At 51.7% G+C, this 27,987-nt stretch overlaps 1 protein-coding gene across 2 annotated transcripts; it reads right to left on the bottom strand.

The window, feature by feature from the left end:
- Positions 1–15: 15 nt before the first annotated feature.
- On the bottom strand, positions 16–27,723 carry SMG5 (SMG5, nonsense mediated mRNA decay factor). 2 transcript variants are annotated; one of them, XM_027530350.1, is made up of 22 exons: positions 27,489–27,723; positions 23,835–23,933; positions 23,193–23,316; positions 22,434–22,590; positions 20,471–20,560; positions 19,212–19,301; positions 18,440–18,518; positions 14,531–14,656; positions 14,364–14,432; positions 13,695–13,903; positions 12,913–13,050; positions 12,176–12,775; positions 10,509–10,684; positions 9,279–9,354; positions 8,664–8,839; positions 7,472–7,630; positions 4,596–4,655; positions 4,111–4,270; positions 3,623–3,713; positions 2,727–2,801; positions 1,621–1,759; positions 16–1,441 (listed from the first exon to the last, which is right to left on the bottom strand). In XM_027530350.1, the coding sequence occupies exons 1-22, from the start codon at positions 27,560–27,562 to the stop codon at positions 1,358–1,360; spliced, it is 3,051 nt and encodes a 1,016-aa protein (XP_027386151.1). In that variant the 5' UTR covers positions 27,563–27,723; the 3' UTR covers positions 16–1,357. The 2 variants fall into 2 exon arrangements, with proteins under 2 accessions (XP_027386151.1, XP_027386162.1); XM_027530361.1 differs by lacking the exon at positions 27,489–27,723 and adding an exon at positions 27,218–27,240 and having other exon boundaries at positions 1,034–1,441.
- Positions 27,724–27,987: the final 264 nt, after the last annotated feature.

The raw sequence follows: 27,987 nt of genomic DNA, 5'->3' as shown, positions 1-27,987 counted from the left end.
CACCGGGAGGCAGGGAGGGCTTCAGGGGGTCTTTATTAAGTGATGCTTTAGTCTCAAGTCTCTGCCAGGGACTGGAAGTGGGAGTGACCCCACTCCCCCTAGGCTGTCCCAGACTTGCCTTCTTAGAGGAAGGATGCAGGAAGCCTGCTGTCCCGAGAACAGCCTGGGAAGCTGGGCTAGCACTGGGGTGGGGAACAGCAGAGCTGAGACCCCCCTCCCTCAACCCCCAGCCCACGCTACGTGTGCAGCCCAAGGTGGGAGGGGCCGAGGAAATCCTGGCCAAAGCCTCCTTCATGCAGCCCCGCTCTTGTGGCTCCACTCACTGCCCTGAGCTATCCATGATCTCTGCGCTCACATTCACCTTGGCACTCCAAAAGCTAGCCCCACGCTCGGCTCCCCCAGGCCTTCAGTCCTGGTGAAGGACAGAAGTAGGGAAGCCCGTTAGGGCAGAGGACACCCAGCCAGGCAACTTCAAGGGGCCTCTCCTTTCTGCTGCCCATCTGAGTTCAGGCCCCTCCCTCAATAGTAAGGGGGGTGGTGGCCTCAAACTTTGCCCCCTCTCTTACTGGCACCCCACTCTGTCCCAGCCCAGAGCACAACACACAGTGACCGGGGGCTGGTGGGCACAGGAGCCCTCCCTGGCACACAGGCCAGACTGCCTGTAGCTGCTGCGGGCCTGCTCCCTGCACTGGAAGCCAGAAGAGGGGAGACAGGAAACGAGTGGGGCAACGGTGTGCGGCCCCCGCAGCAGGAGGAGGGGATCCAAGCCCTGCCCTGCTGTCGGTGCCAGCAGCCCCAGGCCCCTCTTCCTTATGAGTCCCCAAGGCTCCAGAGCTGCCTGTCCCTGCAAAGGGGGATGAGAGGGGCGGGTGGTCCTTGAGGAGAGGAAGGGTCTGCAGAGAACCACCCAGACACCCGGTGTTACCCAACTCTGCCCCAGGCCCCGAGGGCCCCAACTCCTGGCACCACCCACCCTGCGTCTTGGGTGAGGAAGGGCCCCTTCTGCTGTCCCTTCCCCTCAGAGGTCCAGGAACCACTCCAATCAAACAGACACCGCACCTGCCACCTGCCCCTGGGGAAAGCAGGGGGCTGAGGCAGGAAGGCTGGCTAGGGGCCCACAGGCCTCTCCTGCTCCAAGCACTTTCCTTGCTTTCCTGACGTCGTGTTGGCAACAGGGGGACCCCGCCCTCCCAGCTGGCTCCTGGGCCCTCCCTGCAGCCCGTGTGCAGCTGGGCTTCCTTCCTGTGTGCGTGCGTGAGTCTGCGTGTGGTGGGGTGACTACAGGTGGTGGTCCTGGCTGCCAGGGAGGGCAGGAGAGATCTGGAGTCAGCCCCGCTGCAGGGCCTGGGGCTCAGTCTCAGCCAATCTCCTTCCACTGCTTGTAGAAGTCCAGAACATTCTTGATGTCCACACTGGCATGTGCAGCGGCCTGCAAGGCTGCCTGTGGAATTGTGGGAAGGACAGACTGAGGAGGGCCTGACCTCCTAAATTACAGGACAAGTCGTTGAGGGGCTGGGGAAGGGGTAGCGGAAGAGGAAAAGGGCAGCTGTCTGGTCTGAGGGAGTCGACTCCGGTACCTCTTCCCCACTCCACTCTTTCCCAAACCACCCCGTAACCCACCTGCATAGGGCCTGAGAGCGTGCTAGGATTGTCCAGTGGAAGGCCTGTGATGATGGTCACCATGCCGCTCGGGTCCTCCTCACCTGCTCCCTGGGCCAGAGTCAGCTGTTTGCAGCTGTCCAGGATCTTATAGAGCGTCCTGGAGCGGGGAGGGGAGGGGGAAGGAGGGCCAAGTTCCAGCATTAGCACAACACTGAATACCCCTTGGAAGGAAAGTTATGACCAACCTAGATAGCATATTCAAAAGCAGAGACATTACTTTGCCAACAAAGGTTCGTCTAATCAAGGCTATGGTTTTTCCTGTGGTCATGTATGGATGTGAGAGTTGGACTGGGAAGAAGGCTGAGCACCGAAGAATTGATGCTTTTGAACTGTGGTGTTGGAGAAGACTCTTGAGAGTCCCTTGGACTGCAAGGAGATCCAACCAGTCCATTCTGAAGGAGATCAGCCCTGGGATTTCTTTGGAAGGAATAATGCTAAAGCTGAAACTCCAGTACTTCGGCCATCTCATGCGAAGAGTTGACTCATTGGAAAAGACTCTGATGCTGGGAGGGACTGGGGGCAGGAGGAGAAGGGGACGACAGAGGATGAGATGGCTGGATGGCATTACTGACTCGATGGACGTGAGTCTGAGTGAACTCCGGGAGTTGGTGATGGACAGGGAGGCCTGGCGTGCTGCGATTCATGGGGTCACAAAGAGTTGGACACGACTGAGCGACTGATCTGATCTGATCTGATCTGAATACCACATCCCCAGGGCAGAAGGGAAGCTGGGATGGGGAGGGGCCCAGGAGACAGAAAGAGCTACCAGGCAGCTCGAAGCAGTGGGTTCTGGGAGCTGGCCTGGAGGATGAGCTCCAGGAACCAGGCAAAGATACGATGAGGGAGGGCCCTGCGCCCAAGGATCTCAGGACCGCAGGGGCTCCAGAGCTGGGGTGACTTCTCATTGCCTCTAGGGTGAGATCCACAGAGGCACCTGGCCCCAGGCTGGTCCTGCTGCCTGTGACTGGATTCTCTGGCCCTATCCCTCTCTCCTGGGGCGTGCCCACAGAGGAGCAAGGCAGGCAGCGTATATGGGGTTCCAGGGGCACAGGCAGAAATGTTACCAGGCATCGGCATCCTGCCTCTTCAGCTTATGCCGCTCAAAGCTCTTCCCCGCCTCTCTCTGGCAGCGAATGTACCTGCAGGGAGATGGGAGAGTGGCAGGGGCAGGGGTGTGGGGGTGCCCAGCTCACACAAAGTGGGCCCTTGTGGCACAGAGACCCCGTGTCACGGGAGGGGAAGGGGTTTCTCCCACGTCACAGGTCCGTCTGGAGCCATTCTAAGTGGCTCCCCAGCTGCTGAGCCCCGCTTGTTCCTCCTCCTGATAACATCATTTCTTTGGTTCCTCCCTGGAGAGGAGCTGGGTGGGGAGAAGCAGCGGATGCTTTTCAAGTTAGTGCTTCTGGAGACAAGGTCCAAACAAGAAAGCTTTGTGTGGCTTCCTGGCCAGGCAAGGGCAGATGCAGAGGAGGGTGGGCCAGCCAGCAGAGAGCGGGGAGCTCCCTCCCTCCTCCCAACACCCAGTGCCTAGTCCTCTTCTGGCCCCAAAGGCCAGAAGGAAGGGCCTGTGCTGGGCTGAGCACCTACACGCTGCCACCCCACACCCCTGAACCGTGGGAACCCCCTGGTCAACCTGATCACCTAAAGCAGGAGAAACTCCTGCAAAAGCGCCCATGGCTTGAGTTGGGGGCTTGCTCCCCTCTCCCCACTGACACTGATCCCATGTTTGCCCCAGAGGCAGATGGACAGCAGGCCAATGCTCCCCAACAGGGCTCCTGGCTCCTCCAATCATTGTTTATTTCAGCACCTAACCGCCTGACTAATAATTATATCCTTGGCCTCCTTCCCCAGGCCGTGAGCCAAGTGTGAGCAGGGACCACGAGCATGTGTCTACACCAGGAACACACAGGCATCTGTGCTGACCTGGGCTCAGGACAGGTCCAGCCAGGCCTGCACTCACCTGTTCCCTTTTTTAAACTCTGCCTCCAGGTATCGGATCCCATCCCGGGCCCCTGGGTGTTCCTTCTTCAGCAAATCCAGGCCATCGATCACTGGCGGACATGGTGAGGGTGGGGGAAGGACAAAACAGATGAGCTCTGGCTGCTGTGATGAGAGCTCTGCAGAAGCACCTGCACTCGCTCCAGGACACACTGCAGCCCCCACAGGAGCCCCGAAGGTCTGACTGACCTCCTGCCAACAGTGCACTTGGGAACTTACCAACTGCTTTCCCTCAGATTTTCTCACCTGCTTCTCCCAACCTCCTTGTGAGTCAGGGTTTGACAGAGATGGTCATGCCCCCTTCACAGATGACATGACCGAAGTTGAGAGAGGTGGCTGGACTTGACCAAGGGCACTGTGTGTGAGCTGGGCCTGCATAAGGGCCTCTCAATCCCCAGCCAGATTCTCTTTCAGCCTTACTCTGTGCCCCGACCTCTCCAATGCACTCACCTGTCCTTGGGATGATGACGATGAAGCGGCCACTGGTGGCCAGCTGGCGGATGACAGGGAGGTGGTGGCAGAGGGCCTGGGTGTCGGGGACGAGGTAGGGAGACATTGCTGACTGTGCCTTGGGCTGCTGCAGGCTCCCTTCCAGCTGAGAGACCTCAAGCTGTTGAGAGAAGGCAGGGTCGGGGGGGAGCTGTGTGCGGGCTGGGTTGGGGGAGAATGCTTCTCAAGGTGGCTCTTATGGGACTCCTCCTGCTGCCATTTCCTACGAATGGCTTCAGAGGAAAAGTAGACAGGAACAATGGTTAAGAGGAAGAGAAGGAAAAGAGAAGTAAAGGCAGGACGGGAGCACAAAGGCTCAGTGACCAGTCGCAGTGGGGGGCAGTCTACGAGGCTGAGGGTAGTCAGGGCGAGGTGGAGGGCCACAGCGGGGGCTTCAGGCAGCAACAGGTCAGGAGCAGAAGCAGTGCTGGGCCCTGGCTTCCTACCTGAAGTCGTAGCTGGGCCATGTCTCTCATCAGCCTGTTCCGCCGAGCTTCCTCCTGTGCCTACAAAGGGGGGAAAGAAACAGGTGTTAAGCTTGGGACAAGGAGCTGCGGGAATATTCCTTTCTCCAGTGATCAAGAATTCCAAAAGGGATTCCTCGGGTCTGGAATAGGTACAGCCTTATATAAGTCAACTCTCTATTGCTTCTGCTAAGTGAGGGGAAGGTAGGCGTGGGAGCCAAAATACCACTCTGGTGCAATCTGAACACCTCCCATTAGCAGCCCACGCCCCCAGGAAGGAAAGGCAGGGCCAGCACCTGTCTGATCTCACCTCTGGCCCCCTCATCCTCCCTTCCTCCCAGGGAACACCATTCACGCAACCCCTCACTTTCTGTCACCATCCACCTGCAAACTTCTTCCAAAATCTACAGCTGCAGCCCAGACCTGACCACTCCTGAGTTCGAGAAGTATATACCCAACTCAACAGCCCGATCTGCTTCTCCAAAGCTGCTTCTAATCCTCCCATGTTCCCCAGCTTGCTAAATAAACCACCATCTGTCAAGTCAGAAAGCTAACCAGCTTCGACTTTTTCCTCTCAGCCCCAGAAGTTATCAGCCTCCCAGTCCTGTCAACTGTACCTCCTTTAAAAAAAAAAAAAATTCACGCACACCCCTTTGCATCCTTCTATTTTCAAAGCACAACCCTAGCCTAAGCCAGTACCCCCAACCTAGACTATTAAAACCACCTTCTTTCTGCTCTCTGCCTCCAACCCATTTTCTCTGCTGACAACCAAAGAAATCTTTCAAAAACCATCTGTGGTCCACCATGGCCCTGACTAAAAGCCCCGTGATGGTTTTCCTTTGTCTTCTAGATGAATATGGTCTAAAGATGAAATTAAGAATGGGGACTTATTCTAGAAGACACGGGGAACCATTAGACTCTCTGATGAACAAACTGGCATCATCAGAGTGAGGATTTAAAACAGTAACCTGGGATGTAAGCCTCCTCCTGATCATGAGAAGATGCCAGACAAAGCCATGTGAGGGTCACTCCACAGAGCAGCTGACCAGTACTCTTTAGAAGTGTCGAGATCATAAAAGACAAGCAAAGACTGAGGAGACATTAATAATCAAATGTAATGTGGGATCCTCGGGAAAAATAAAAAAAGAGATTTGCAGGAAAACTAGTGAAATCTGAATAAAGCTTGTAGTTGACAGTACTGCACCAGTCCTATTTTCTTAGTTTTGGTAATTATACTATCGGTAGGAAGTGTCCACCTCTTACCCCCGTCCAGAGTATCCCCTTTGAGAAACACTGGTAGAGAAAGGAAAGAAGGGATGCAGAAGACCGGGCGATGGGGAACGAGGGGTTCCCTAACCCAAGCAGACATGAGAGCCTGGAGAGCAGAGCAGCGGCCCCCCCCCTGGCCTGTGGAGAAGCTGAGCCCCCAGAGCAGCTTAGAACAAGGACAGGAGCCAGATCTTTCCAATTCCAGGGCCCTGGCTCAGCCGCCCACACCTCCCTCTGACATTCTGTGCATCCTCGCCTATGAAGTGAGGATGCAGGCACCTGAGATGTCGCATGCAAAGCAGCTCTGCACACGGAGAACTCAATACACGATGGGAGGTGGCAGTATGACAAGGAGCCGCTGCTGTCACCACTGGGAGCTGAACCCCTTGGGGTGGAAACCCTGCCTCGGGTGGCGCAGGATGCAGTCCCAGCAGGCAGTGTGGCCTGGCTCCAGAGCAGCCTGTGGGTCCAGCAGCACACCAGAGGGGCTCTCAAGTACTCCCCGCCCCCAGGAGGAGTCTTCAGGAGTTCTAGGCCAAAGGAAATGCCTGCAAACACTCCACATTTTCTGAAGCTGTGTAACTTCCCCATAATTATTTTTGTAAGCCCCCTTGTTTTCCCCTATGGAATAGGAATAAAAGTCTTAACATAAAAAGTTAGTTTTTAACAAAATGTGCTTGCTTTTAACACAGCAAGGAAGGGAGTTTCTGGGGAGCCAGTGCTGCTTCCCATCTGCAGGAAGGGGGTGCTCAGAGGTGGGGGAGCCTGTGGATGGGGAAAGGAAGAACACGGGGGAGGAGACTGGCTTGAGATGAGGAAGCCCTGGGCTCACCAGGACACACGGGCTGTGTTTGCTGTGCCAGACACCACCACCCAAATGTGCCGGTGCCACTGAGCTGGGGCAGGACAACACGCCAGGGCTGCGCAGGCCCCAGAGCCCAGCTGCTGCCACAAAGCACCAGCACCACAGGACACAGGCCTGTCTTGTCTGCGGCTGTAACCCCCAGGCCTAGGCTACTGATACACAGCAGATTCTCAGTAAATATCTGTAGAACGAACGACTGAATGGGAAAGAAATCACAGAGGCCGCCTCCTACCCTTCGGGGCTCCTGTGGGATGGGAGGTTCCTGCATGGTGTTTGATGCAGGAACCTCAGTCAGGGAGCATTTGCTGAGCACACACACTGCCTAATACAACACGCCAAGTGCCTGACGTTCACTACCATGCCTTAGTCACAACAACCCCATAAAGCTGATTGTACTATTCCTACGTAACTGATGAGGAAACAGGTTTAGCAAGGTTAAGTGACTTGCTCAATTCAGACTGGGAGGTGACAGAAATGGCCCTCAATCCCCAGTCAGTCTAGATCCAGCGGCGGTGCCAGGCTGCCCCTGCTCAAAGCACCTCTCACTCCCCATCTGCCCTTACTTCTCTCCCGGCCCTCTGGTCTCCCCAGGCTCGGTCTCTGTTGCCCTGGCCCCAGTGACCAGGTTCTTCAGTCGAGGGCCACAGCATTTCTGAGCCTCTGGCCGTGGTTTCTCAGTGAGCCTGTGGGAGCAGAGCGGACAGGGAGGGGCAGCCTGACTCACCATGCGGAACTGGGCCTGGGCCTGCTGCAGCAGGCTCTCCTGCTCAGACTGGGCGATGCTGACAAAGATGCCGACCTCTGCGTTGAACTGCAGGATGCTGCCTTGCAGGCGGGCAACGAAGTGGCCAAAGCTGCGTATGCAGCAGATCCGCACGACTGTCTGTGGAGACACAGGAGCCAGCCTGGCTAAGCAGAGTCTGCCAAGCTCACCTGCCCCCGCCAGGGCTCCTTCCTCCTCCCCTCCCCGCCCTCCGCCAGTCCAGCCCCCTCAGCAACACGGGCTCCCTGCAAAGGCCTGAGGTGTGTAGGGAGAAGAGGAGCACCGAGGCCCAGAGCCTGTAGCTACCAGAAAGAGAGGGACCACACAGGGGGAGGAGACTCTGAGAAGGACTGGAGAAGCAGGACTCAGGGCTGAGAAGAGAGACAGCGACAAGGCCACATGCTGGGAGACACGAGACCTGGGTTCTCATGCATCTCTCTCCTCTAGGGCTCGATCCTAACGTGTACAATGAGAGGACAGACTACGTCACCATTTCCAACTTAAGTTCTTGGTCAGCAAAACCCTTCTTTCCCAATCAAACAAAAGTCTTAACCTAGAGTGCTAAAATATAAAACAGAGCATAAAGCCAACCTGCTCTGGCTGGAGAAGGAGAAACCAAAGGGCGTGTGTGTACTGTGTGTGTGTGTGTGTGTGTGTGTGCACGCGCGCGCGCGCGCCTGTGTGCATGGTGCTGGTACGCCAGTCCACTTGGCTTCCCTCTGCTGCCCCCGGACAGCCCATGTGGTGACACAGACTCAAGGGTGAAAGTCTCTGGACTAAATGGGCAGCACATTCCCATCCAGCTCCAACCTTCTCTGTGTGCTGTTCAGCTTAGAGGAGGCTGGGCTCAGAAGAGAAAAGAGATCAACAGAGATTTTAAGGCCCTAATAATTTACTTGTTCTGTCCTCTCCAAAAGGTGGGGAAAGGGGAAGATGGCTTGTTCTACAAAGGGAGACACTGTGGATGGACATCCTGCCAAGAATGACAGGAAGCCCAGATGGTTCACTGAGTGAAAAAGGACTCAGAGCTGCAGCCAGGGACATGCTCCATGTCTGGATAGAAGGGGTGCCAGCCTGCCCCCCAGCCCGAGCTCCTGCTTTGCTACTGAATCTTCAAAGACAAAGCCTGTGGCACGAGGAGTGCTGGCCTCACCTCCTCTAAGGTGCTGAGCAAGAGCCGAGCTGTATCAAAGCTAAAGCGTCTGTGGGCCGCCCGGAGGGGAGGCAGGTTGCGAAGGGCCGTGTCCTCTGGGAGCAGCAGGCTAGATGGGAGGTCAGGCAGTTCACAGCCTTCAAGCAGCTCCTGGACCTCAGCACACAGGGCCAGGCCTGGGGAGAAAAGAGGACACATGAGGCCCCTGCGCTGTGGGAGCCCCCGGTCAGAGGCACACAGTGCTTCCCTTTGGGAACTCCCAGGCAGGACATACTCCTTGGACAGAAGGTGGGGAGAGATGCAGGGAGGAAAGGAGAGATGGTCCACAGGGCCATCAGGCAGAGCTTTAGGAGACCAAAACTGGAAGGGCTAGAGGACCGCTCGGCAAGCACACTCCCTGGTGGCCCAGGCCACCTGCCCACAGTGGGGCAGTGTCCGGGCAGGGAACGAGAGAAGCCCAGACCACAATGACTGCTGTGTGTTAGGGAGGTGACACAGTGAATCACATTAACCTCCTTACCCTAAGCGCCAGGTTACCAGGGGGGTAGGGGGGTGGGGGGGTCCGTGGCCAGTGAGGGAGAGGGGAAGGGAAGGCAGTGCCAGGGACTCACTCACCAGATTCTTGGAGTTCACCAGCAGCTGGCAACAGGTTCAACAACACAGACAGGCGGTTCCACAGACTTTGAGAGCTCTTGAGAGAGAGACAGAAGAGAAAGTCTTTAGCTGGGGCAGTACTGGAGGCTGGCAGTGAACAAGAGAAGCACTAGATTTGGGAGGTATAGGGCTATGGTCACATGCCTAAAAGCGTTAACAAAAAAATTAACAAAAGTGGGGCTTACAGAGGACTTGGAAAACAGGAAGGAATGAAGAAGGGGAACCCTGAAGCTTCAGTGAGCTTCATCAGCAGTTGAAGGCTTCATGAAAAGGGAAGGTGTGAAACCACAGGAAGAACTCTCTGGTTCATGGTAATGGAAAAAGCTAGAGCGCTGGAAGAAGCGTCTCTCTAGCACAAACTTCTCCTTTCAGCCCTCCAGGTGCACACATGGGGCCAGCTCTCTGGGGAAGCGGCCTGTACCGCCGCCACCTTCACTTCACCACCCTCGATGACTAACAGTGACTAACTAGCTGTTTTCAGGCACAAGCACACGCCCCAGGGTGTGCCTGGCCCTGACCTAACTCTCTCTTTGAGGGAAGAGGGCAACTGACAGGGAAAAGGGTCTTCCACAGCAGGCAGGTCTGCTTCTGGAATAAAACCACATTGAGGAAAAGCCTCAGAACACCAGAGGCTTGAGATGAAGACTCTGAACCTGAGAAGGTAAGGAGGCCGCCATAATCCAGCCAGCCTCCATGGGCGCCCGCTCTGACACTGCTCGCTCCAGCTGCAGAACTCTCTAAGCCACTTCCTTGCCCAGAGCAGCTGCGCCTCGTCTGTGCACCCTGTCCCTGCCTAGGCCCATCTCTCATCGCCACGCTGTGCCCTCTCTTTTCTCTGGGTGCTGATGTTTACCTACCAAGGTTAGCCCTTGAACATGTATTTTCACCAGCATTACTCACTACAGCCGGCATTATGCCTAGTGCTGGGGACACAAAGCCGAATAAGCAGCTTTCTCACTTTCCCAGTCCACAAGACTTGTATCCCAGCCCAGGCCACAGGCTCTTTGAGGGTAAAGGTCATGCCTAAGCCTAGCCTGTAAAAAGCATTAGGATTCAGCACACAACAGGTACTTGACAACACCTTTTGCCTGCCCAGCCCAGCTGAGGGGATTCCCACGCCCCGCTGAGGCTGGCCCAGCCCTCCCCTCACACCCTGGGACCTAAAGAGGGCAGTGGCGTGGGGTGACGCACCTGCGCACACACAACGATGAGGTCGGGGTTGGTCCGCAGCCAGTCCAGGAAGACTTTCACAGCAGGGAGCAGGCCTTCGGCCATCAAGACCTGCAGCTTCTCCTGGATGCTCCGCTCGTTCCGAAAGGAGCGCCCACTGGACTCGCTTCCCTCCGACTCCGAGCCCTCTTCAGAGGCTGGGAGTGGGAGACAGAGAACTGGGATGAGCAACTAGCAGACATACGGCAAGACTTCGGCTCTGAGAGGCGCGTGCGCCCACCTGCCTGGACTCTTCTGAAGAATTCTGACGTGAGAAGAGAGGAATGAGATTCCGGCCTGATTTCTCTAGGTCCACTAACTGATTGCTTTTAAGCCAAGAGCCTCGTGCCTTTTAAAATACGAGCTAATTTGTGAGATCTACAGCTACTCACTCAACTGACATCTATGATGTGCTCATTCTGTGCAAAAGGCAGGGCAGACAGAAAGGAGCTACAGGTAGGGTGAAAAAGGGTACAGAATTTAAAACTACTTCCAGCTCCCAGCTCTGTAAGCCTGCAGGTTAGAACACGACATAGGTCACACTCCACCTCTGAGCATCAGCCTCCTCATTTCTTTTACTCATTCAGTAGTTCCTAAGCCCCAGCACTGTGCCAAGCCCTGTGTTTGGTAATGGGGATACAGCAACAGACAAAACATGGACTGCCCTGCCCTCAAAAGGCTCATGGTACTGGTGGGCACACATACAAGCCAACGGACATCATCACTTGAATGGGAAAGCGCTGGAAGCTGTGGAGGTATAGAAGCTACAGGAGACCACAGGAAGCTGACCCTCGGAGGACTCCCACACCAAGTGATTCATAAGGCAAAATCTAGAAGGCAAGTGACAATTAGCCAAGCAACACACTCAGAGCAAGGGAGGGAAAGCATGTTCCAGGATAAAGGAGCATTGCACAAAAGCTTAGTGGGACAGCATTCAGAACAGGGATGATGACTCTCCCACCACAAGACTGCCGTGGGAACTTCCCTGGGGGTCCAGTGGTAAAGACTCAGTGCTTCCAATGTAGGAGGCACAGGTTCAATCCTTGGTCAGGGAACTAAGATCCCACATGTCACAAGGTGTGGCCAAAAAAACTAAAAACACAAAACAACAACAACAAAAAACTCGTAAGAAAAAAAGACTGCTGTGAAAGTTAAATAAGCCAAGACCCTAAAAAGTGCAGCCTGATGCTTGCACAGTGTAGACGCCACAAACGCTCGTGGCCGCTGACCAGGTGCTCCCTCTGTACCTCAGGGGAAGGCCCTCAGAAGAAATGTCTTGTTCCAATCTACCTGCCCTCCTAGTGGGTGCTGGATTTTCTAGTTTCCAGGAGCCCTGGCAGCACCTGGGATAGCACAGGAGAAGTTGTTGCTACAGTGTTGTGTGGGGAGGAAAACCCCAAACCCACAGGGCAAGGTGGGAATGGGAGGAGAATAGGACCACAAAATCAGCTGGGAGTTGAGAATGACCAAGTGAGCAGGAGAGGGGATCTCCAGGGAAAAGCTCCTGGGCCACACTACAGGCAGAGGCCGGAAGCAAGGCAGCAAGGGTAGGGATGAGAAGTACTCGGAGAAAAGAGCAGCCTCTCTCAAGTGAGTGCTGACAGTACATAGGTGTGGACCCGCAGAACAATGGAGAGAGGCCCACATACCTGGCTCTGAAGGCTTGTCCACATCTCCATTGACACAGCGCCTGAGGGTGGCCGAGACGGGTGCTTCAGTGGTGGGCTGGAGGAGCAGGTTGCTGAAGGTGGGGGCCAGTCGGAAGCAGCGTTTGGTCTGGAACATCTGGGTGGACATGGCTTGTAGATTGCTGGCAATGCTGGCCTCGCTGGGGCCCAGAGGCCCATTGAGGGATTCAGGAGCCTCTGACCTGGCCCGAGATGGCTCCAGGGCTGGGGACCGTGTCCCGTCCTCATCCTCCATATCTTCCAGGTCTGATCGGGACTCTTGACTGTTCATTTCTGAATCTGTCTCAGCGTCAAAAGCTGTTCCCCCACCTTCAAGACTCTTGTCGGAGCCACTGTCCGAGCCCTCACTGGCCCGGGCCGAGTCATGGCTTGAGTCCGAGTCAAAGCCTTCACTCAGGTCACTGTCATCACCTGCTTTGGGTGGGTGGCGGCGGCGGCGGAGGCAGGAGAGGCGGGAGAACTTCCGACTCTTTCTGACCTCACCCTCTGGAGGTACTACAGGAGGAGGCTCAGGCCCCGGCTCCTCCTCCTTCTCCAAGGGTTCCCTGGACTCCGGTTCATCTGTGGAAAGAGGAGGGTCAACGCTGGGACACTGGCAGGCGTTGACAGCCCCCACCCCGCCACACCTGTGTTCCCCTCCCAGGATCCCCACACCCCATGCTAACCTTTCCACAGCCACAACCCCCCCATCCCGGTACCTGTGCCATCACTCTGGAACGCCGGGACGGGATTCTCGCCCTCTTCCAGCTCAGCTTGCAGCCGGATGTTGACGTGATTGACGAGGTGGGAGAAGAGGGCCAGGGTGAAGGCAATGGCTGCACTGTACTGCTTGGATCCTAAACCCAGGAAAGCCAGTGTTAGGGGCTAATGGCCCTGAAGAGTAGGAAGCACCATTAATTCCAACCTCATCTCACCTGTTCTCAACTCTCCCAAGGATTTAATTACCTCTAAAAACTTTCTCTAAGGTAAAAAAAGATTTCTCAGGTCTCTGCACTCCCACCATGTAATGTGCAATGTGTCAGCTCATCCTGCTTCCTCTTGTCCCACCTCATCCTGCCCAGCTCTGATGTGTTCACACAGGCCCCTCCCCAAGCATGTTCACACCCAGTCCCGTCTCTCCCTCCCTTCCATCCAACCTTGCTCTACATATACCTCTGGCAGAAACTAACTGCCCCCGGCCCCACTGCCACCAAGTCTGAATTCCATCTGGATCAACAGTTAAGCATCTCAACCACTGTCTGCCTTGGTCCCAGACAAGGGTGCATGTATCTGTGCGTGTGGGAGGGTGGAGGGGGTGGGAATATGCTGTTGCCTTTGTTTGTTCACTAGGAGCTCCTTCAGGGCTCTCTCCTACAGGCAGAGACACAGGTAGTGAAGGGACTACTTGTGGAAGCTACTTTATGGATAAGGAGCTGCAGAAAAGGGTAGTGAGGATCCCAGAAGCCAGTGGGAGAGAAAAGAGGGACATAGGGAGAGTTACCTGCTCTCTTCAAGCTGTGCACCCCCATAAGGCAGATGATGACCATTTGAAAGATGAGAAGATCTGGGAGGAAAGCATATCCACTCTCATACTCCTCCTCATCCTCACTGGCCAGGCTGAGGTTGGGTGAGGAGGGCAGGTAGAAGAGACAGAGGTTGAAGTCCTCCAGGACTGACTGGCAAAGTGATGTCAGCTCTGAGTCCACGGAGCTGTGGAAGCGCAGGAGTAATGGGAGGTCAGTGATGGGGGCTGAGGCAGGCACAAAGAGCTGGGAATACAGGATTCAGAGAAAAGACTATGGGATCCTACAAGGGAGACTTCAGAGAGGAGGAGGGGGACTCAGTGCTGGCTGATCTCTAAAGCAGACAGAATAACACGGGAAGGGCAGACATACAGTGGAAGGGATGTGGGTGGGCTTCCCATTCGGCCATTCCTTCAACTTCCAGTAAGCGCCTAATCTGCCAGAGGGTGAGCCACCCAGAGAATGGGCATGGAACCTAGGGTGAGACAGTGAGGGATGCCGAGAAAGGACTAACCAGCTCAAGAATTTCCAATTGAGAGACAGAATTCACCAGCCCCCGCCCTCCTCTCCAAGTCCCCTGCCATAAAGGAGCCACTGTGGACGGGGCTCCCAGGACACAGTTCTTGCTCACACTCTCTTCTACTCACCTGCTTTTGGGCTGCAGGAGGCTTTGCAGATACATAAAGTTCACCAGCAACCTCTTAATGTCTTTACATCTGAAATAAGAGGAGCCCAAGGTAGATGGCGAACAGCTCCCTGTGGTCCTACTGCACAAACTGCAGGAAGACCCCCTCTTCCCACAGGCCCCGCTCACCGCTTCTTGCTGGGAGAGAGTTTCCGAGTCTCACACTTCTTCAGCTGGTGGTACATTTTTGCTGCCTTGTCATACAGCCGCTTGAGGTTTCCATAGGCCCCCTCAAAGGACACTTCCGACTGAATGCTGAAGGAGACAGAGGTGAGCTACTGAGTCTTGGCAGAGGAGGAGAGGGGAAATGTCAGTTTTCCAGGGATTTAGGAAGCACTGTTTTCTTTTAAATATTTATTTCTGTACTTAGCTGCGCCAGGTCTTAGTTGTGGCGTGTGAGATCTAGTTCCCCAACCAGGGATCGAACCTGGGCCCCCTGCATTGGGAGTGTGGAGTCTCAGCCACTGGACCATCAGGGATGTCCCAGGAGCACTGTTTCTAGTAAATACAGGCTGCCCCCAGCCGCCTCTTTCACATACAGACTGAGGGTGAAAACTATCTTTCCTAATAAAACCACACACATACAATTTTCAGATTAATCAGAGTAATGATGACATCTGTATCTCCTCTGCATCCAGATATGGGACAATTAATCGCATTCAATGTTACAAACATAACTTAGTCACCATCGCTGAAATACACTATTTTTCATCTTTTTAAAAGCAGAGCACTTAATAGGTGGCATTTAACAAGCATTAAGGGTATTTACATATTCTATTTTAGTTAATCTTCACAATATTCATTCAAATGCAAATATATACTGAGCACCCCACTCTGTCAGGCACTGCACCCTCCTACTGCCCACATGTACAGACAAGGGAATGAAGCCTGAGAGATCGAGTATAATGCAAAGGCCACACAGCTAAACACAGTACCGCTCAGTCTCCAACCCCGACCTCCCTACCACAAAGACTAACAGCATGCTATACTTTTTAAAAATGTCTTGTTGTTTGAAATGTCTTTTAAAATTTTTTATTATTATTTTTTTTCCTCTGGTCATGCCCCATGGCATGTGGGATCTTAGTTCCCCAAATAGAGATTGATTCTGTGTCACTGGACCACCAGGGAAGTCCCTGAAACATCTTTTAACTATAAAAAGCAAGGTATAGAAAAGAAGAAATACATGTTAGAGGTGAATGAAATACAGCTATTCATTTTTTGATATCCCTTCCACTGAGAAGTGGGTTCTATGTCACCTTCCTTTCAACCTTGGCAGGGGGTGGGGGTGGGAAGCAACGACCATTGAAAAGCTTTGGCCGAGAACGCATTGTAGGAGTGACGCCACCAGTTTCCAGGCCCAGGCCTTAAGAGACGGGCAGACCCTAGTTTCAAGTTTCTTGGGTCATTATTTGCTGTTGGGAGTCCTGAGCCACTATGTAAGAAGTCCATCTACCTTGAGGAAGATACCACATGGAGAGGCCCCAAGACTAAAAGGAGAGGGAAAGGGGTCCAGATAAGCCAATTCTCCAGGCACATCAGACACCAGACCAGCCGAATACCACTGCCTGACCCTAGACAGTGCCACCAGGAGGAAGACTGCCAGACTGACCCTAGGCAAATGCCTAACCCACAAAACACGAGATATAACTGTTTAGGCATCGTAGAAGAGGACCTTAGTGGGCACCTCCCAAACCTGGATGTACTTGGCTCTCTGCAAGTGACTCACCCTAAATCATAATTATGAATGTGATACGGGATCCAGGACAAGAAAGGGGGGCATTCCCTGGAAGGCATACAAGGAATGGGAAAGATTCCATGGGAGGGTAGAAACCTGGTAATCATATGTAAGAATAAATACACAAATAATAAATGCAGGAGAAGGTGGAAAAGCTAACCCTGTTACACCGTTGGTGGAAATGTAAAGTGGTGCAGCCATTATGGAAAACAGTATGGGATTCCTCAAGAAACTAAAAACAGAATTGCCTCATGATCCTGCAATCCCACTCCTGGGAGTATACCCAGACAAAACAGTAAGTCAAGCAGACACATGCACCCCGGTGCTCACGTGCGCGCACACTAGGCTGTCCTGGCTGTGCTTAACTCTGCGGAACCCCAGGCACTGTAGTCTGCCAGGTTCCTCTGTCCGTGGGATTCACCAAAAAAATGCAAGAACATTGGAGTGGGTTGTCATGCCTTTCTTCAGGGGATCTTCTTGATCCAGGGATCAAACCCACACCTCTTACTTCTCCTTCATTGGCAGGTGGGTTCTTTACCACTGGTGCCACAGCAGCACTATTTACAACAGCCAAGTCATGGAAACAACATAAATATCCATCTACAGCTGAATGAATAAAGACAGGGCACACATATATTATACTATGTAACGGCCTACTACTCAGTCATAAAAAAAGAATGAAATAATGCTATTTGTAGCAACATGGATGGAACTAGAGATTATCCTGCTCAATGAAGTAAGTCAGAAAAAGACAAATGCCATAGGATACCACCTGTATGTGGAACCTAAAATATGCCACAGATGAACGTATCTGTGAAACAGAAACAGACTCACAGACCTAGAGAAGGGAGTTGTGGTCGCCAAGGGGAAGGTGGGGGAGGGATGGACTGGGAGTTTGGGGTTAGCAGATGCAAAGTATTGTATACAGAATGAATAAACAAGGTTCTCCTGTACAGCACAGGCAACTATGCTCAGCATCCATCCTGTGATAAACCATAAGGGAAAAGACTATAAGAATGTACAGGACTTCCCTGGTGGTACAGCGGATAGCAACCTGCCTGCCCAGGCAGAGCATATGGGGTTTGATCCCTGGTCCAGGCATTTGTAGCTTCCACATGCTACAGGGCAACTGTGCCCTTGTGCCCCAACTACTGAGCCCACACGCCTTAGAGCCTGTGAGCCACACGACTGAAGCTCACACGCTCCAGGGTCCAAGAGGCACACCTACTGAGCCCACATCTGCAACTCCTGAAGCCCACACGCCGAGAGCCTGTATCCCACAACCGGAGAAGCCACCGCAACGAACTGTCCAGGCACTGCAACTAGGGAAGCCTGCTCGTGGCGACAGACCCAGAGCAACCAAAAGTAAAACTTTTAAAAAGGTATATATAACCGAATCACTTTGTTGTACAGGAGAAATTAACCCAACATTGTAAATCAACTATACTTCAATTAAAAAATAAATAAAAATACAGTGCCTGATCTAGATAAGGGCAAATATTTATTGATACTGAAAATAGGTTTCCTTGACCAGGTGAATCAAGGACCACAGCCTGGAATTCTACGGCAGAATTAGGTATCGTAATTTACACTTCAGCAGTCGATCATTTAAGCTATAAGACCACCTTAATCCCTCTGGGCCTTGAAAGCCAATTCACTATGTAACTACCAAGACTGCTTTGGCTTCTCAGGTAGACGCTGGCCCTCATGAGGTGGCAACAGTGCGCTTCCCGGCAGTCCACGTCTCACTAAACTTTAATCAAAGCCTTTTCACTTACCTGTCAGTCTCACGTGCATTTGGTTACGGTGACTCAGTAAACTAAGTCTAACCAACTGTGGGTGCCCTGAAAAAACTGTGTTTTGTTGTTGTTTTTTAATTCTAAGAAATAAGAATGAGATCCAGGGAAGCAGTAATCCACCCTGCTAAACTGATCCCCCCATGCTGTCTGTCATGCCTGTCACTTCATGACACTAAAGCTCTACAATTTGAAGTTCTTATCAGAGGTTACTTTGGTACGATTTTACCAACTGCATCCAATTTATCTCCTTCTTCGGGAAGGTAGCTACCCTGTTAGCTTTCATGATAGCAGACAGCTACATGAGCTGCCCAAGTGCCTACAAATCCAGGCGGCTGTGCGAAAAGCAGTGGGGCTGCCAGGAAGCAGGGTCCCTGAGGAGGCTCCCCTGGCCTCACCATTCTCCCATCTGTCTTCCTCAGGAGCTAGAGAAGGGAGAACGGAAAGAGAGGACAAAGCAGGAACTGTGCAGACGTGAAAGCTGGGAAAGAGCTGCCAAACACTCACCAGCGCAGGTAGCAGTACATGGCTTCCACATTATAGTACTTGCTGCCTGCAAGGGTGCCCAGCTGGTTGAAGGGCATTCCTGGAGAGAAAGAGGAGTCACACAGTCTGTGGCCACAACACTCACTGAAAGCTGCCGGCCCAACCCATGCTGAGCATCAGAGAACTCATGTGGAGAACAGTGGCTCTGCGGGAGACACTGGTCTCTCAGGTGGTCAGCAGCTAATCCTGTTCCCCCAGAGGGTTATTGATTCCACACTCACGTCCTACCAGTCTAATCCCACTTGGTCCTCAGGGACTCAGCACTGACGGGTGCGACTCCTTCAACAGCAGCTGTGGCTCTTCCAACACTGACTCAACTCCTGGAACCCTCTCATCTTGGCTCAGTCTCTTGCCTTTGAGTTCTCCTTCTGACATGCTAGTCCCCATCTTGTCCTGTAATTTAGCCTCATCTCTTCCCTCACTGTGCCTCCATAGTGGCAGCTGAAGCACAGTCTCCTCTTTCTACAGAGACACCAGAGATGAGGAAGCCATCTTCTTTCCCTTCTTTTCTGCCTCCTTCCCTCTTAGTTCAAGACTCTCCCATTTCTCTTCCTCTTCCACCATCTTCTGAGTGTGTGTTACTTGGGAAAGAATTCAGAACCAAGGTGAAGTATGAAAGAACTGAGTGAGGAGGACCTAGGGGGAAGTGAGTATACCTGCCTGCCATCTCAACACTGTTGTCCTCTTAGACAATGCTGCTGGGTTGGGAGGCCCCAGTGGGGAGTCCACTTACCAATCTGAGGAGCTACTGACAGGGCTTGGTAGTAAAATCTCTCAGCTAGCAGCTCAGTGTCTACGCCAGCTAGTTCATTCTGATACCGTGCTGTAAGGAGGGGGAGGAAGAAAAGAAATACGATAATTCCATGCTTCAGAAAACACCTCCCCTAGTTTGGAAGTCCACTCTAGAGAGCTGTAATAGGAGCCTGGGAGGAAGATACCTGAGCTGGAAGGCAGGCTGTTTGGGTCTCTGGCACAGTTGGAAGTCTACATGACTATGGGCAAATTGTTCAACTCTCACTTCCTTGCTGGTAGGTTCAAAACGTAAAGAATATTTAGTGTTTGTAAAGAGGCTCTTCTTGATTATCTCTTCCCAAGGAAGGGGAGCTACAGCATATATTAATGCTTGAAATGACTTCTGATATTTGGTTCTGGAATTCAACTGCTCAGTTCTAGAGAGAAGACATTACTAATGACACTAGGTCAATCTACTGTGAAGCAGCTGATTCTGTGTGTGTGTGCACACATGTGCCTGCATCTGCTCACTCATGTTCTACTTTTTTCAACCCTATGGACTACAGCCCACCAGGCTCCTCTGTCCATGGAATTTTCCAGAAAAGAATACTCGAGTGGGTTGCCATTTCCTCCTCCCTTCTCGACACAGGGACCTGCACAGTCAGACGGACTCTTTACCACCTGGGAAGCCTGATTCTCCCTGTGCCCCCACCTGTAAAGGGTTCAGGAGTGGGATAAGGGCAGGGAGAGGCACCTCAGGTCAATTACAGATAATGCATCCAAAAGCCACACAGCAGGAGCCTAACAGGACTACAGGTCTTTGTCTATCAGGATTAGCGACTCAGGGGGCATAAAGCAAGAGTCCTTTTCCATTCTGAGAAACGTACTTCAGGTAGGTAAGTCCTCCCTGAGGTCTAACTGTAATTCCCCTAGGAATCTATGAAGAAAAAGAAAACTCCAAGAGAGAAGGACATCAAATTAAAATACCTTCCGAACTTACTACTAAAACCAGGTTATCACCCTGACTTTCTTAAAGCACAAAGACATTTTCCCCTTCTTCTTGCATTCACTCATCCTTTCTGACTCACGGAACAACAGTGAAGAGAAAGAAACACTAAACAGACTGGAGGGAAAAAGTTATCAGAGCCCAAACTACTCTTCCTGCCCTCCAGTCGCTTAAAGGGTGGTACCAACAATTTGAACAGCTGGAGCCTGTCCTGGAGCCCCAAACAGAGACAAATGAAAGGTTCTGATTCTTACACAAATCCCCCAGGTACACCAGACATCGGTGGCATGCCATCTGTGCCCAATCCATCTCCTTCCCTGAGGCAGACACTGGCTTCTTGCATCCTGAGAAAGAGAGAGAGAGAGGTTTATAAGCGCATTCTTCTGACCTTACCTCTGGAAAACACCTTTCCTAGGTGGAGAATGGAGGTCAAGAACCCAGGTCTAGTTCTGGAGCCCAGCCTTATGGGGCAGAGATGACGCCCATCCAAGACACAGGCTCACAGGTGGACAGAGGTAGGGACAGAGGCTCCTGGGTAGAAGTCATTCACAGGACAGGAAGGAACTGGAAGAGAAGGTCTAGGGTCCTCAACCTAGGACAGCTGCCTGAGGAAAGGTCATGTGAAAGCTCATCACAGGAAGGTTACTAGAAAGGAAGAAGAAGTGAAGTCAAGTGTAAGTATGTGGGTGCCTTGGGGAGCTACTCCCCACCTAAGGGTAAAAAGTTTGGGTAAAGATGGGAAACTTGCCTAGGAAGAATGGCATATAGATGAGGCCAAAGGAAATGCTGCCTTCTGCCTGGCGGAGGAGGTCACGGAGAAGGCAGCCTGTTGAAGAGCCCATCCGTGGAGGAGACTTGTCTGACCTGAGGACAGGTGGTGGCCAGAGCCACAGACGCCTGGGCTCTCACTGCTCCCTTTACCCAGGCAGCCCTGGGACTTCAAAGCGCTTCAGCTATTTGGGAGGCAGTTCTCCTATGTGCTAGGTACTGATCTAAGTATATCACAAGGCCAACTGAAGTGATCCTCAAGGCAACCCCAAGAGGTAAGTTACTCTTATTATTTCCATTTTACAGTTAAATCAAAGTCACATAACAGGTAAGTGACAGAGTTGGGATCCAAATGACAATCTGGCTCGAGGCCATCCATGTATCCCTTGCACTTTGCAGACACTCTCCTAGGTATGCAGCTCCCATTCTGAGAAGCCCTCCCCGATATTTACTATAGAGACGTTGCTGAGTTGGCTGAATGAGAAATATCTGTAAGGAGATAAAGTTGTTTGGGGAAGTAATTCTTTGAAATAAGGGTTCGTCATCTTCGTTCAGGCTATGGACCCTCCTGGCAATCTCATATGACACCTATGAATTCTGCCTTGGATTAACATTGCTTTATTTTTGGCCATGCAGCTTGCAGGATCTTAGTTCCCTGACCAGAGATCGAACTCAGGGTCCCGGCAGTGAAAGTGCTGAGTCCTTACCTCTAGGCCACCAGGAAACCCTCCATTGTTTTGTTCTTAAGTGTTTCAAATGGATAAAACAGAGTGCCTTCTGATCAGAGAATGCTGCCACACAGTGGCACAGACATAACCTCCATCTCTGACCCAGAATGTCTTTCTGCTGGCGAGGGGAGGGGCAGGGGGGCTGGGGGAGGGCAGGAGGTATGAAGAGCAAGGGGAGCTGGAGGAAGCGGGAAGAGGGAAGAAGCTCCAAAGGATAGTCAAACTGAAGAGAAAACCATCAACTAGAGAAGGAGGTAAACCATAGCTCCAGTACCTCAGAAAATAAAGAAGAGATTTGCACTATCTTGAAAGACTGTCCATGATTTTCCCAATATTTCTAAATACTGTAGTAATTTCATCAAATACTAGGAAACAATTTCTAAAATTAAAAGAAAGTGCCAGTCAAATCCAACTGGGAGAAAAAAAAATGCTATCAATATCATCTTCCAGTGCCAGACTTCCTCTAGATCGTTCCATCCCTCCCACTGGCTCTACATCAGTCTATAACCCCAAACTAAAGAGGCCTCTCTCTTTCCTTAAGATCTTTACCCCAACTCACATGCTTATTTGGTTAAATCCAAATTTCATGAAGCATTTGTATGTCTTCTAGAATCTTCACAGCCTGGCTGGGTCACAAGGTACATAGATACTGAGGGATAAGAATGCCAAAGTAGAAACAAACCAACTTGCTCCTCCAGCCCACCTTTCAGATTTCACTGACCTATGAGGGGGTCGGTGACATGGGTCCAGTCGATGCAGCATTGCAGTTCCAGCTGGTAGTGAGACTGGATATAGAGAAGGAGATGCTGGTAGAAGCCAATACCAGCAACCAGGTGTGTCCTGTAGGCACATTCCAAGGTACTCCGGCTGTGGATATGCTGGAGATAGGGAAAAAGAAGGGGCCAGTTAAGCAGCAAGATCCGAGTTCTGCTCCCCTGTCCCTAATCTTATTTATCTCACTGAAGAAATAAACATATCTTTTTGGCTCTGGAAACTGGATAAAGTCTGGAACTTTATCCACCTCTCCTCTTACTCACGAGTCAACCCTATACCCTTAGATCTCCTTCTCTGGTCTCCTACCTGGGGTCAGGCTCCCCTCCTCTCCTAATCCTAATTCTATATGACTTCCTCCCTCCTTTCTATCGCTTCCTTGATATCGCTACCTACAGCCATGCTCTGGGCCAGTTGCCTAGCTTTCTTTTCATTCCTTAGCTTCCCCTCTTTAGACAAACTTCTTTCCAAGCTCTACGACCTCCCCTTGAAAAGCCAAAGTTGCTCAATTGTGTCTGACTCTTTGTGACCCCATGGACTGTAGTCTGCCAGGCTCCTCTGTCCATGAAATTCTCCAGGCCAGAATACTAGAGTGGGTAACCATTCCTTTCTCCAGGGGACTCTTCCCAACTCAGGGATCCAACCCAGGTCTCCTGCACTGCAGGGAGATTATTTACTGTCTGAGCCACCAGAGAAGCCCTCCACTTACCTTTTTGTTAGTCTTGATAAGCTGGATAACTTCGTAGTATACCTTTCTCCACAGTAGCTCCTCAGCCTTCCTCCCATAGTCCACCGGGTGCAGGAACATAAGCTTGACGCAGAGCTCACGCAGCCTATGAGGATGTAGAGAAGCCTGAGAGGGACTGGCCATCCCTTCGTGTGGGACACAAGAACTGAGGGCAAGAAGGCACCTGCCAACACCCCAACTGACAGACATCTGTGTCTCCCATTAGACATCCAGGCCCACTCAGTAGGACACAAGACAAGCAGTCCTAGAAGGCAGTGGAGCCCCAAGACACAGGCAGGAGCAGTAAGAATCTTAACAATCTTCATCTTCTTCCCTTGCACCATTCTCTCCTTTCTACTCAGCCTCTGTATCTCTTTCTTTCTTTCCTTATGCAGTAGAGTCAACTCCCCCAACTCAAACACCACTCTAATGGCACCGGTCTGTTAGATATAGAAGCTGCAGAAAGTGAGGGATCCCCTCTCCCTCTTAGGAAGGTCAGATATGTCACAGACCATTTATGTACCATGAAGTCAGGAGATAAGAGAGAATATGTCTGTATATGACAGGGTTTCAGGTGTAGAGGAAAAGAGAAACTCTAAGGATGTGTATAGAGTCTCAGCTTACTTGTTCCTCAGGCTAATGTTCTCCGGTTTGAACACTTCTTGATAAGCGGTTTTGTTGCAAAGGATGAGGTCAAGTCGATGCACAGCCTCCACCACAGCCCTGCAGGGAATCACAGGCAAACAACCCTTGAGCCATGTATATGGTCCATATACTAATCTTACAGGAAAAGCTACAGAATTAGGGGTAGGGAAACCAAATGGCTGCAGGTTGAGCTCCATTCAAAACAAGATGAACAGAGCCTCCATCTTGATACACCGGCCCCCTCAGAAGATGTCTGGCAATGCTGAAGACATTTTTGATTGTCACAACCCTGGGGAGGGGAAGGAGAGGCGCTGCTATTGGCATTTAGTGTGCGCTGCTAGACACCCCACAATACATGGGACAGTCCACCATCGTAACTATCATGCTGCCAACACTGTCAAGGTAGAGAAACTCTGTGATATGGGAAGGCAGGCTCTCTCAATGGAAAGGGCATAGGCTCTGATGCCAGGCAGAAAATCTAGGGTTTGAATCTGGCTGTGTCTTACTAACTCTATAGTTTTGGGTGAAATTACCTAACCTCTTTAAGGCTTAGTTACCAATTTATAAAAATGGAGATAAGAGTAGTTACCACAAAGGGCTGTTGTGAAGAGTAAATGAAATAATTTAAATACAGCATTGGTATATAGTGAGCATTTGATATATATTGGTGAAATGAATTATTATTATTAAAAGGCTGGCTTATTATCAGATATAAAGGAAAAGCATTCCTAACATAAAATTCCGTTCTGCAATAATGGGGTAAAAGAAAGGGGAATGAGAGTGTCCCTGAAGTTCCTAAAGTCTCCTGGATTCTGCTGAAGCAAACAGTTGTTTTAATATAGAGTACAGTCTCTAGAATCAGACAGCCTGGGTTCAAATCCTAGCTCTACTTCCTACCAGTTATACAGTCCTGGGTCAAATATTTAACTTCTTTATCTCAGTTCTCTCATCTATAAAATGGGATTAGTAACATCACTTATTTTATGCAAATTAAATTAATTAATACATAAAGCATTCATAACAATGCCTTGTACACAGTAAGTGTTTAGTAAGTGTTGGTTTTCATCCTGAGGATACTCCAGGCCTTAAGAGAAAAATTCAGGGCAACTCTGCAATGGATGGCCAAGAGGTACCTAAGTAAGTATCATCTCTGGAAGGGAAAAACCCAGAGGATGACAGACAGCAGCTGTGAGAACAGATGAATCAGGCACTGCTCTTGGACACAAAACAACCGAAAAATAGTGAGTTACAATTCCTAAAATAGTCCAAAATGGATTCAGAATACTGAAACGTGCTCCTGGGCCAGGAAAAGTGGGCCACAGCAGGCTAGCATCTTGTGGTGGCTCAGTCAGCACCCCTAAAAGCTGTCCTGTACTTGGGAAGTGATCACCAACACCCAGCTGAGTGGGTAGGATGGTAATCAAGGCCTTCTCAAAGACAATCTTAAGAGCCCAGCATTTCTCCAAACACCTCCTGGGCTGCCTAGAGATGGAAGCCAAGCTCTTTTAGCCAGCCAGGCTCTCAATGCCAAAGGCAGCACCAAGCGGCCATCAGTGATATGCCAGTTTCGTCCCCAGGAAAGGGCCATGCACAGATCTGGGGCGGGGGTGCGGGGGGGAGGGGGGCGCTGTTTTCATGGATAGGCCCCACAGCCTTCCTTAAGATTCTCAATTCAAAACCACTACTCCAGGGAGTTCTAATTGCAAGCTCTTACACCTTAGAGGACTCCACACTTTCTTTTACATTTCCCATCAGACCATAAGCTCCTCCATTAAATTGTAATCTCATTTAGAACAAAAACTGCAAAAACCAGTCTTGTGTCTCATTCACTACTGTAATCTTAGGTCAAGCACAGAGTTAAAGAAGAAAAACATGTTACAAACATTTTTAAAGTAGTTAAAATTTGCCTAATTATTAATAATTGGTGCTTGCATCCCTTTCAGCATTCCTTTTCCAGCTGCCTTTTCTGAGGAGCTTCAAACATTTCAGAATTTCATTTCTGTAAACAGACTGTGGGAATTTCCCAAATTTACAGAAGCTCCAATGCCAGTTTCATAGCCCAACAACATATGTACCTTGGGCCGAGAAACCAAACTTTCTTCCCCCATTTCTTCCCACCAATCACCACTGCTATAATAAACGACAGAAAAAGATGTGCTGCCTCACATTTCCACCCTACCCAAAGCCAACAACGCACAATTACCAGCAGAGAGACCCCTGTGCATACATGTAAGCCACACATGCAAACATATCAGCTTAAATCAGTCAGTTCTGTGAGGGCAGTGGCTTGAGAAAAAACAAGATTTGAGAATGATAAGAAGGATGACCAAAGCCATTTCCAAAAGCTGGAGACAAGAGAGGAATCTCACAGACACTGCCCACGCTCCGTCTGACAGGCAGCACTGACACTCGGCAGCATGAGGAGGCACATGTGCCACTCCAGTCTCTTCACCCGCCCGGAGACCGCTTGGGGCAGCCCACAGTGGGAGCCCAGAGGCTGAGGGCTTGGATCACGTTTCTATTTTTGGAGCAGCCGATACTCCCCTCTGCCTTCTGGCTTAGGAAGCCAGACCAGGCAGGATGCCTACACAAGGGAGGAAAAGACAACATGCTCTTGACTCTTTCACTGCCAAGATGGGGCTCATGGCTCTGACGGTAGTCTTCTCATGCAAACACCTCTGGTTCCAGAGCCTTAGCCAAATTAAAACCCCAAACTCCTAACTTCCTAGTAGAAAGTGGAAAACTCAGTTTGGTCTCTATGTGTCATTCTATTTTTGATCCACATCCAGAACCCGTGTTCTAGCTGCCCCACACAAAAATATCCTCCACTCGGGGCGGGAAATGTTCACCCCGGCCTGTTTCCAACAGAGGGCTGAAAGGCTGAATGAAGATGTTAAGGAGCGTGAGTGGCACTGTGGAAATGAGAAACCAGGAATGGAGTTGCCTGGCAAGAGACCGCAGTCATGAGGCTGGAAGGAAAGCAGGGCTCAGGAGTCCCCAGGTGCCCGGAAACGGGCTCCGATGACCTACGAAAACTCTGGACTCAAAGTCCTTCACCTCCCTTCCAGTCTAACACAAATAATCTTACAGCCTCTTTATTTTCATTCAGATTCCCAAAACTTGGAGCCCTAAGAGACCTAAAAGCCTATCAAATCCAGATCTCTCCTTTTAAGGATGAGAAGACTAAGGCCCAAGGTCACACAGTGAACGGCAAAGCAAAGACCTCTCTTGATTTCAGTCCAGGGCTCTTCCCTGTAAATCCTTACAGGGTTCTACGCACTATTCCCTTCCGGGTTTTTCTCCCATCTGTGACCCCACCTTCACCTTCTCAGCCCCCGCAGTCCCAATTTCCACCTTCTTACCCCAAATCCGCAAAGCTCGGTGCCCGTCCCAAGCTCACTGCGGAAGAGATTCCCTCCACGTGCTTCCCTCCCAACCTCCCACCCACCCAATTCCTTCTTTCAGCTCAATCCCGGGTTACGCGGCCCCGCCCCCTTTGCTCCCTCCAAAATTGCACCCTCTTCCCTCACCCATACCCCAGCCCGGCACCGGAGCCCGCCTGTCCGGGAGGCCCCGCCTCTCGCTGTCCCCCACTTCCCTTGGCGGCTGCTCTCACGCCGTGGCCCCTCTCACCGGTAAAGCCGCTTAGTGTGGAGGACCTTTGCTTCAGGCTCGCTGCTCTCCCCTGTGGGGGGGCCTTGGCTCATGATGCCCGGGCCCAGGGGTGGCTCCCGGTCACAGGCCCCCGCCACCCACCGCTACTGCCACCACTGCTGTCTCCGGCCGTAGCCGCAGCCGCCGCCGCCGCCGGCCCTGCTCGGCCGCCATCGCTGTGAGGCGGCTGACCGCGACAGCTCCTCCTCCGCCTGCCAAATCTCGCGATAGCGGCTGCAGGTGGCGGGCCAGTGGCCTGCTGCTACCAAATCTCGCGAAACTCTTTTTCCCTCCCAGGAAGTTGCCAGAACTAACTCTGGGCAGCCTCGCCTCTTTTCGGCTTCGGTGAGCCCTTGCGAAAAACTTTATTAACACAGCCTCCCGACAACCAGACAACAAGCACTGGCCTCTGCGGTGAGGGTGCTGAGGCTAAGCTGGATCTGGGCAGATGGGCTCACAGCTAGGAGCATGACTTTGC

This window comes from Bos indicus x Bos taurus, chromosome 3 (assembly GCF_003369695.1).
Source record: "Bos indicus x Bos taurus breed Angus x Brahman F1 hybrid chromosome 3, Bos_hybrid_MaternalHap_v2.0, whole genome shotgun sequence".
Classification (NCBI taxonomy): domain Eukaryota; kingdom Metazoa; phylum Chordata; class Mammalia; order Artiodactyla; family Bovidae; genus Bos; species Bos indicus x Bos taurus.
The sequence above is the reverse complement of the archived record's forward strand: the minus strand, read 5'-3'. Positions and strand labels throughout refer to the sequence as shown.

Excerpts from the sequence above, each read along its gene's own strand:
- SMG5 (XM_027530350.1), bottom strand. The coding sequence starts at position 27,562 with ATGAGCCAAGGCCCCCCCACAGGGGAGAGCAGCGAGCCTGAAGCAAAG. Across the intron at positions 13,904-14,363 it reads CTCCTGCAGCCCAAAAGCAG|CTCCGTGGACTCAGAGCTGA; the intron begins GTGAGTAGAAGA and ends GCGCTTCCACAG. Across the intron at positions 8,840-9,278 it reads TGGTGAACTCCAAGAATCTG|GCCTGGCCCTGTGTGCTGAG; the intron begins GTGAGTGAGTCC and ends TTTTCTCCCCAG.